The sequence below is a fragment of the Vulpes lagopus genome, chromosome 9, assembly GCF_018345385.1.
Source record: "Vulpes lagopus strain Blue_001 chromosome 9, ASM1834538v1, whole genome shotgun sequence".
Classification (NCBI taxonomy): Eukaryota; Metazoa; Chordata; class Mammalia; order Carnivora; family Canidae; genus Vulpes; species Vulpes lagopus.
The window spans coordinates 44,913,646-44,924,195 of record NC_054832.1 but is presented as its reverse complement, the minus strand read 5'-3'; the positions used below and the strand labels follow the sequence as shown (position 1 = coordinate 44,924,195).

At 37.5% G+C, this 10,550-nt stretch overlaps 1 protein-coding gene across 2 annotated transcripts in view; it reads right to left on the bottom strand.

The window, feature by feature from the left end:
• Nucleotides 1–4,833: 4,833 nt before the first annotated feature.
• Nucleotides 4,834–10,550, bottom strand: part of NBN (nibrin) — a 59,323-nt gene continuing 53,606 nt past the window's right edge. For both annotated transcript variants that reach the window (XM_041769461.1, XM_041769462.1), the window contains exons 15-16: nt 6,498–6,547; nt 4,834–5,017 (exon numbers count right to left, since the gene is read on the bottom strand). In XM_041769461.1, coding sequence (XP_041625395.1) covers nt 4,987–5,017; nt 6,498–6,547 — 81 coding nt within the window. In that variant the 3' untranslated portion in view covers nt 4,834–4,986. The remainder of the gene's footprint in view (nt 5,018–6,497; nt 6,548–10,550) is intronic.

The following is a 10,550-nucleotide window of genomic DNA, read 5'->3' as shown; positions in this document are numbered from 1 at the left end:
TAAGTTTGTATCAATTTAAAATAGATTGTATGACCATAAGGTGTTTTAAAGCCTCATGATCAATTGTACAAAGCAAGTATCTACATTAGATATAAAAAAGATAAAAGGAAATCTACATATATCACTACAGAAAATTGCCAAATCACAAAGGAAGAGAGCAAGAAGTAAGGGCTAAAGGACAAAACAATTTACAGAAATTAGCCAGAAAACAGCCAAATGACAGCAATAAATTCATATATATTCATAATCACCTTAAATGTAAATGGTCTAAATCCTCCAATGAAAAGACATAGAGTGGCTCAATAGATGAAAACAAAACAAAGAAGCGCCAACTACCTGCTGCTTATGATTATTAGAGACTCATGTCAGCTTCAGGGACACACCCAGACGGAATGTGAAGGGATGGGAAGAGATATTCCATGCAGATGGAAACAAAAAGAAAGCAGGAGCAGCTATGCTTAAACAAACCACACTTCTATCCAATGAGTATAATAAGAAACAAAGAAGATCCTTATATAATATTAAGGATCAATCCAACAGGATATTACAAATGTAAATACTTATGCACCCAAAATAGAATCACTCAAATATATAGAATAAATATTAATAGATTGGAAGGAAGAAATGGACAGCAATACAATAATAGTCAGAGACTTCAATGCCCCATTTTATGCAATGGAAGATAAGATAGAAAAGCAATCTGGAAATATGGGGCTGAAGTGATGCATCAGACCAGATGGACTTAACAGACCTTTACAGAACATCCCATCCAACAGCAGCAGAATACATACTCTTCTCGGCACACACAAATATTCTACAGGACAGATCACGTGTTAGACCACAAAACTAGTCTCAAAAATTTCAGACTGAAATCCTACCAAGCATCTTTTCTGATCACAATAGAATTCAATTACAAGAAAAGTGAGAAACTCACAATGTCTGGATATAAAACAGCATACTAATGAACAATCAATAGACCAAAGAAGAGATCAAAAGAGAAATAAAAGTACCATGAGACAAATTAAAATGTAAAGAATGGGATGCAGAAAAGCAGTTCGAAGAAGAAAGCTCATACCAATAAGCTGCCTCCACCAAGAAGCAGGAAAGATCTCAAACAACCTAAATTTACACCTCATTGAGATAAAAACAACAACAACAACAAAAAACAACTAAGCCTAAAGTTAAAAGGGAGGAAATGACAAAGATCAGAGCAGAAATAAATGAGACTAAAAAGACAACAGAAAAGATCAATAAAACTAAGGCTTTTTTTTTCTCAAAAGATTAAAACTTTAGCTAGATACATCGAGAGAGAGAGAGAGAGAGAGAACTCGAAAAAGTAACATTAGAAATCAAAGAGGAGACATTACAACTGATACCACATAAATAGAAAGGATGATAACAGACTATAATAAACAACTGTATGCCAAAAACTGGTAGATCTTTGCAAGAGTGGGTGAATTTCTAGGAACATATAATCAACACAGAAGCAATCATGAAGAAATAGAATATCTGAATAGATCAAGTATTACTAAGGAGATTCAAAGAGTAATCAAGCACCTCCCAAGAAAGAAAAGCCCAGGACAAGGTGGCTTCACTGGTGAATTCTACAAAACATTTAAAGAGGAATTAAAACCAATCCTTCTCAAACTCTCCCAAAAACAGAAGTGGGAGAAACACTCATTTCAGGAGGCCAGCATTATTCTGATGACAAAAGCAAAAAATAACACTACAAGAAAATAAAATTATAGGCCGATATCCCTGCTGAATATATATGCAAAAATCCTTAACAAAATATTAGCAAACCAAACTCAACAATATGTTAAAAAGATCATACACCATAACCAGGTGTATGAGGATGCTTCAACATTTGCATATAACTCAATGTGATACACAACTTGAAGAAAGTGAAGGTTAAAAACTATATAGTCACCTGAATAGATGCAGAAAAGCCACTGACAAAATTCAACATCCATTCATGATAAAAACGCTCAACAAGGTAGGTACAGAGGGAACGTACCTCCACATAATAAAGGCCATTCATGACAAGCCCACACATCACACTCAATGGTGACAGGCTGAAAGCTTTCCTTTTAAGATCAGGAACAAGATAAAGGTGTCCACTCTCACCGCTCCTATTCAACATAATGTTAGAAGTCCTAGCTAGAGCAGTCAGGCAAGAAAAAGGAATAAAAGGCATCAGAATTGGAAAGGAAGAAGTAAAATTGTCTCTATATGCAGACAATATGATTTTATAAAAAATACAAAACACTCAACAAAAAACTGTTACATCCAATCAGTAAATCTGGTAAAATTACAGGATACAAAACAAAATTAACTTACAAAAACCAGTGGGCATTTCTTTCTTTTTATAAAGATTTTATTTATTCATGAAAGACACAGAGAGAGAGAGAGAGAGAGAGAGAGATTGGCAGAGACACAGGTAGAGGGTGAAGCAGGCTCCATGCAGGGAGCCTGACGTGGGACTAGATCCAGGGTCTCCAGGATCACACTCTGGGCTGAAGGAGGCGCTAAACCACTGAGCCACCCAGGGATTCCCACTAGTAGCTTTTCTATACAGTAACACCAAATTTTCTGAAAAAATAAAAGTAGATCCCATTTGAAATGGAGCCAAAAACAAAATACTTAGGAACAAATTTAACTAGGGAGGTAAAAAAGATCTCTGAAAACTATAAAATGCCAATGACAGAAATTAAAGATACCAATAGAAAGGTTTCCCTTGTTGGTGGATTGGAAGAATTAATATTGTTAAAACATCAATACTACTAAAAGGCATCTACAGATTCAACACAATCCCTATCAAGATTCCAATGGCATTTTTTTAGAGTAGAAAAAGCACTCCTAAATTTGTGTGGAACCACAAAAGGCCCCAAATAGCCTCCCAAAATCCTGAAAGAGCAAAGAATTAGTCATCCCACTTCCTTATTTCAAGCTAAACTATAAAGCTTTAGTCAGTAGAACCATATAGTACGGGCATAAAAACAAATACACCAACACAAATACAGAATCCAGGGCCCCAAAAGAAACCCAAGTATATATGGCCAAATAGTATCTGCCAAGAGAACCAAGAATACTCAATGGAAGAGTGTCTTCAATAAATTGTCATAGAATAATTGGATAGTCACATGTGAAAAAAAAAAGCTGGACCCATATTAAAACTCCAAATGACCAAAGCAGCCTTGAGAAAGAACAAAGCTGGAGGCATCACACTTCCTGATTTCAAAGTATATCACAAAGCTGTATCAATCAAAATTATTTGGTATTGGCATAAAAAGACACTGAGATCAATCGAACGTGATACAGAGCCCAGAAAGAAAGTCACACGTTTATGGTCAATTAATTTTTGACAAAGGATCCATGAGTATACAACAGAGAAAAAATAGTCTCTCTTCAGTAATGGTTGCAGGAAAATTGAACAGCCACATGCAGAAGAATGAAACTGGACCACTATCTTTACCCATATACAGAAAAATCAACTAAAAATGGCTTAAAGACTTAAAGACCTGAAACTATGAAACTCCTAGAAGAAAACGTAGCTTCTTGACTTCAGTCATAACAATGATTTTTTTTTTTTTTTTGGATTTGATACCTCAAGCAAAATCAACAAAATAAACAAATAGAACTACATCACACTAAAAAGCACCTACACGTTGAAGGCCACCATCAACCAAACAAAAAGGCAACTTATGGAATAGGAAAAAATACATACATATTATATATCGTATAACTGATAAGGGGTTAATATCCAAAATACATAAAGAACTGCTACAACTCAGGAGCAAAAACCAAACAATCCAATTAAAAAAATGGGCAGAGGAGCTAAATAGACTTTTTTTTTTTTCAAAGAAAGATACACAAATGGCCAACAAATACATGAAAAGGTGTTCAACATCAGTCATCTTCCATGAGGATGTAGCAACAGTACATATTAACTTACAGTATAATTCTTCATTCTAGGCTATTGCTAACCACCTGAAATGCTTGGCTTGTTAGGGTGGCAGGAGCTGTGTGAGACCACGGAGATTTCAATCCATATAAAAAGCTTGTTCTACTTCCCCAAACTTAATGCATCAGTCCTTGGAGTTGATAAAAACACTACTATAATTCTAAGGTACAAAGTTGTCTCTATTACAAAATTTGAAAAAAGACATTTTTTTTCTTACCATCTCCCTTTAACAGAGAAAGAAGACAATTTTATCATTCCTACTTTGCAGATTGGAAAACTAGGACTCTAAGAAGCTCAAAAGAGAGGCACACCCACCCAGCTCAGTTACCACCAAATAAGTCGTCCCATTCTAGTTAAGACCTATCCACAAGCTTGAGGAAGTCTTCCATATTGTCTCTTCTAGTACTAGAATAATATGTGGGTGACATCTTCCCCCCTGAAATGCATTTCATTTGGGTCATTTCAGTTCGAGGAAGCCTATGGTATAATGGGGGAAGAAAGTATGCTCTGATATGTGTATGATCTTCCAATCTATTTGGCAAAAAAAGAGCAAGGTGAAGAATACTGTATATGTTATACTATCATTTGTGTAGGAAATTATTGAAAGATAATATGCACAGAAATCTGAATAGGCATCAAAACTCTTTGGAAAGAATGAGTATCATGGATTTTTTTTCTGAGGAGGAGAACTAAATAGCTAGACCTGTGGTAGAGGCACGAGTTTTTCATTTCTTATCCTTTTATACTTTTAGAATTTTGAGCTGTGATTATTAAATATTCAATAAATAAAAAGCCACATTTAGAAATGAAAAAAAATTACCATAAGAGATGACTGAAGATTGAATAATACTGTCACACACACAAAAAACTGGAGTTCTGTACATTTTATTCAACAAATTTAGGCCATAAAACCTTTGTAATTTAAATCCTTTCTAGAGATTTAATGAATGTATCCCAGAGGAAACTTGATGTAAATGCTTGATAGGAAATGCTTTTCTGTGACTTCTTTATAAAATCCTCAGTTATCGTCTCCTCTTTACATTTGGATTGTATCTGCAAAGAAAGAAAAGTTAAAAGCTATCTAGATAAATGATGGCATTTCTTTCACTTTTAAAGTAAAAGGGTTTTCAAAACATGGTTACACTTTGGCAAACACAATGAGAATGACAATTTTATCCTTAGGATCTGATATTAAGTACGGACATTTTTACTTTTATTTATCCTTTTGATGTTGGTTTGATGAACATTTGGTAAAAAGAGAACATCAACAATAGAGAAAGTCCTATAAAAGCATTAAAATAATTAATGAAAACAATTTAAAAATAAAATACATGTTTACACCTCTCCTAGTCTGGCTTCAGACTCCTTCCACTCTCAACTAATGTAGAAGATTTTCACAAAAGAGTATAATGAGCCTACAACAGATTTGCTTCATATAATTTTCTCCTACAGTAATTAAACAAATTTAACTGGCAACCAGATAGTAACTTATGAAAAATCAGCACAGTCAGCATTTTAACCCCAATGATATATACACTGTCAATAATGAACTTAAAAGACTCAAACTGGCTACAAAAGAGACTCAAAAATACAGTAGTTCTTGGTTCTGCCTTTACATAAATTTGGGAGTGTGTTACTCTCCCCTAGCCAGTACCTATCTATAAGTAGATAAAGGTAATCTGATTTTATACTATTTGTTTTTGAGAGCTAATTTTATAAGGTTTTGGGCCTGCAGGAATGCTGAAAACGTGTTAAATCAGAATTAAATTGTAATCGACCATTATAACTCCTCTAAACCTCCCACAAAACACTGATTTGAAACTCTAATCCAGCCTTTTGTTTTTATGCTTGTGCCAACTAAACCTGAACAAATGCTCTGGTATGTTATTTGTCTTAACTCAAAACCCATTCACTCATGATTCTACTCAGAGGTGAAAATCTCACAAACATTATCAGCCAAATTCACCAGTTCAGGTGAATTCATTCTTTTGCATGAATGCCTTTACACAAATTTTAAATATCTTGTGATAGAGTTCAACTGAATCAACCCTAAACCCTGAAGACATATCCAGCAAACCCAAATGAGGGGTGCTCAAGTAGTAAACAGAAATACATACATTAAAAACAAAACATTCTTTAGGTGAAGGGACTGATTATTTTTTCTCTTTTTAAAAAGATTTTATTTATTTTAGAGAGAGAGAGCACGCACGCACATGCGAGAGAGAACAAGAGAAAGAGCAAGTGTGCGTTGTGTCAGGGAGGAGCAGAGGGAGAAGGATAAGCAGATTCCACACTGAGCTCAGAGCCCGATGTGGGGCTTGATCCCACAACCCTGAGAGATTGTGACCTGAGCCAAAATTAAGAGTTAAAAAAAAAAAAAAACAAAAATGAAAAAAACAAAATTAAGAGTCAGATGTTCAAGCAACTGAGCCAGCCCATAAGACAGAAGAAATGAATATTTAATCTCTGTGAATAAAAATTGAATTTTATACACATCTCAAAGATTCATGAGAAAGATGAAATTAAACTTTACCTGAAGAGATCATCAGCAAGAGACTCTTCTCTTGCATGCTGGTTTTGCACCTGTCAAAATTAACATAATTTGAAACATTTGTTCAGTGATGAGTACATGGTTAATCAACTCCTACACTGGGTGGTCAGTCATCTCAGAGATTTCCACATCCGGGAGGTCAGCAGGTCTATGAGTTCTGCTTCTAGGGTATTTCCCCCGTTCATCAGATCCTCTCCATTTTCAACTTCATGCCAAGATTACTACAAAAGTACTCTACTTAAACAACCTTTCCCAGCCAATCCCCTTTCCAAAGGCAACCAACATATGTATATATTGCTAGCTTGTTGAGTTTTGAATTTTTTTTCCAGGAGAACCCTTTTACTACATGAAATATCATTGTTTTGAGGTCATAGGACTGATGAAGGGGCTGAGAGGGCAAAATCTATCCCACTTTCAACTACAGCAGCTCTACGGATGAAGTGGTTTTCATCCCCAAGGTCCCAAACCTGGGCTCTGAAGCTGCAGCTGAACTCTTCACTGCAAAGTTTTTTTTTTTTTAATTTAAAAATTTTTTTCAAAAAAGATTTTATTTATTTGAGAGAGAGAGAGAGAGAGAGGGTGAGAGAACGCATGAGCATGAGCAGGGGAACGTGGGGAGAGGCAGAGGGAGAGGGAGAAGCCAGGGAGACTGATGAGGGACTTGCTCCCAGGACCCTGGGATTATGACCTGAGCCAAAGGCAGACGCTTAACCTACTGAGCCACCTTGCACCCCACTGACAAAGTAATTTTAAACACAGACTCATCGGGAGGCCTGGGTGGCTCAGCGTTTGAGCATCTGCCTTCAACTCAGGATGTGATCCTGGGGTCTGGAATCGAGTCTTGTGCTGGGCTCCCTTTGAGGAGCCTGCTTCTCCCTCTGCCTATGTCTTTGCCTCGCTCTCTGTGCCTCTCATGAATAAATAAAACCTTAAACACACACACACAAACTCGTAGTAGACTCCTAACGCATCTTTGAGAGTTAGGACCGGAAAAACTCTGTGCTGGGTGCATCTTTCTAAAATCTAGCTATGATCCTATTGTGTGCCATTCAAAGGCCTTCAGTGACTTTTTCCACATACCAAAGAAAACACAAACTCTTGAGTTTGGCCCCGAACATGGGAAAGGCTCTTCATAACCTGGCCCCATTATCCATTCTCAATCACTTCTCACGTCCCCTCTCACGAACACTGTTTGCCAGTTAAAACTGAATCACAAAACTACCAACTAGACTAGACTCCCTTCCTAACAAATATTCTTATTTTCCCCTCTGCCCAGAAAACTACCTCCTTTTTCTCCTCTTCCCATATCTGACAATCTTTCAGCATGCATTAACTTAAGGCCTACTATGTGTCCAGGAACATGTTCTTCACCCTTTACCAATGGTTTTCAATCTTCTTCATTTATTTTTTTTTTAATTTATTTATTTATGATAGTCAGAGAGAGAGAGAGAGAGAGAGAGAGAGACGCAGAAACACAGGCAGAGGGAGAAGCAGGCTCCATGCACCGGGAGCCTGATGTGGGATTCGATCCTGGGTCTCCAGGATCGCGCCCTGGGCCAAAGGCAGGCGCCAAACCACTGCACCACCCAGGGATCCCAATCTTCTTCATTTAAAAGTACAAAAATAGGGCAGCCCTGGTGGCTCAGCGGTTTAGCACCACCTTGGGCCCAGGGCCTGATCCTGGAGTCCCAGGATCGAGTCCCACGTCGGGCTCCCTACATGGAGCCTGCTTCTCCCTCTGCCTGTGTCTCTGCCTCTCTCTCAATCCCTGTCTTTATGAATAAATAAATACAATCTTTAAAAAAATAAATAAATAAAATAAATAAAAGTATAAAAATAATATCTGCTATGAAGAACTCCCATAAACCTTTAGCTACACAACTTACAGATGCCCATCGATTTCTCCCCTCTGTTATAATTCCCTGTATCTTATCTTCATTAAAAGGCTGAATGTACATACTGTTTATTTTTAGGGTTAATAACTTACATTTGTATATTTTCCAGATACTATCTTAAAACTCTTCCTAAAACAATCTCATTTGATCTTCATATAACTTCATTATTGTTATTGGATTATTATCCCAGTTTTAATCAACAAGGAAACAAAGACTTAGGTTAAGTAACTTGCAGGAGATCAAAATGTTGTCATATGGAAAAAGTGGGATTTGACTAGGTCTCCCCGAGTGTGAGGAGCACCATCAATATTACACTGATTCTGCGTCTTTGGGAAGGGCCGAGAAGAATGACTTACAGGGATTCTTATAAAATGATTTTCAATTCATACAGTGAAATATCAAAATGATCTTATATGATATATCTTTCCACATTTTCTAACAGGTATAGCAGAACATAAATGGGAGGACAATGATGTCCATAAAGCTGTCAAAAAAGCAGCTGGCATCATTATCGTATCGTATCGTAATTACTCTGAAAAGGCTTCCTGGAAGGAGATACTAATTTTAAAGCCATAATACAGTAAAGAAAAATCAATAAGGATAAATCAGCTTTATGTGCCTTAGTAAAAACATTAAGTAAAGTAGTTTTAAGAAACAGAAATCTTCCTATTACTGGCATTTTTTAAAGGGTTGGGGAGAATTACATCTCCAGTCTTTCAAAATTCAAATCAAGCTGGATAGTGTCTCAAAGCATTATTATGTTTAATGCACAAAATGAAAATATCCTAAATCGAAGGAAACTTCAGGAATGTATTCAGTGGTTATGAAAGCCAAGCCTGGTTTATAGCAGAAGTAGAGAAAGAAGAACTAAAAAAGAAGGAAAGGCAAAAAGTACTTAAGAAGAGTAGCTGGGACGAGCCTAGGGAAGAGGACACCACGACAAGAGCATACTTCTATACACACACTGCAGCCGCACAACGAAGTCAACTCTCTCATCTTATTTTTTTTTAAGATTTTATTTATTCATTCATGAGAGACACAGAGAGGGAGAGAGAGGCAGAGACCCAGGCAGAGGGAGAAGCAGGCTCCATGCAGGGAGCCCGACGTGGGACTCGATCCCGGGACTCCAGGATCACACCCTGGGCCGAAGGCAGGCGCCAAACCGCTGAGGCACCCAGGGATCCCTCAACTCTCTTATCTTAAAGAGTAAATCCAACCTACTGCACCTAAAATTGCTCTAGTAAAAAGAGGGTCTGGTGGAGGCTCTCTACTAATTCTAATCGAATAAATCAAAGTCAGAAAAAAGTCAGCAGCTACACTGTTGTTCTCTCAATTCCTCTGCAGCCAAGAACAAACAAAACCTTACAGCCGTAATAATCAAGAACCCACAGACTTGAAAAAGGCAGCCTGCAGAGAACCCAAAGATTGATGCAACACGTTCCTACCGGTGCCCCAGCCCATAACACAAACTAAAGCCAAACCTGAAAATGCTTAATAATACTCCACATTTGGGGAAAAGGAGCCTGAGCAGGAGAGAGAAAACACTGCTGGTAGACTGCTGGAAGGGACGCTTGGCACAGGGAAGTAAGCGGGACTGACACTGACCAAAGGCACAGGCTCCATGCAGCCCTGACAAATCTGGAAAACCACCTAAAATGGCAGGTTACTACTGTCTTCTGGGGTAAGATATACACTCCCTGGTATACATTTAATCCCAGTCCCCGGAAGGAGCAGCACAGAGCTCCAGCTGAGCCCTTGCTTTCCTGGATTCATCGTCTCCAGACACACTAAGAGCTTGGGTAGGAGTAATTCTGATACTTCACTTTTTGCCTCACATTCTTTGTTTTTTTTTTTAATTTCTATTTAAATTAATTTAGTTAACATACAGTGTATTATCAGTTTCAGGGGTAGAGTCTTCAGTGATTCATCAGTTGCATGTAACACCCAGTGCTCATCACATCACGTGCCCTCCTTAATGCCCATCACCCAGTTATCCCATCCCCTCACCCTCCTCCCCTCCAGCAACCCTCAGTTTGTGTCCTACAATCCAGAATCTCTTCTGGTTTCCCTCTCTCTCTGATTTATCTTATTTTTCCTTTCCTTCCCCTATGTTCATCTGTTTTTTACTTAAATTGCAAAT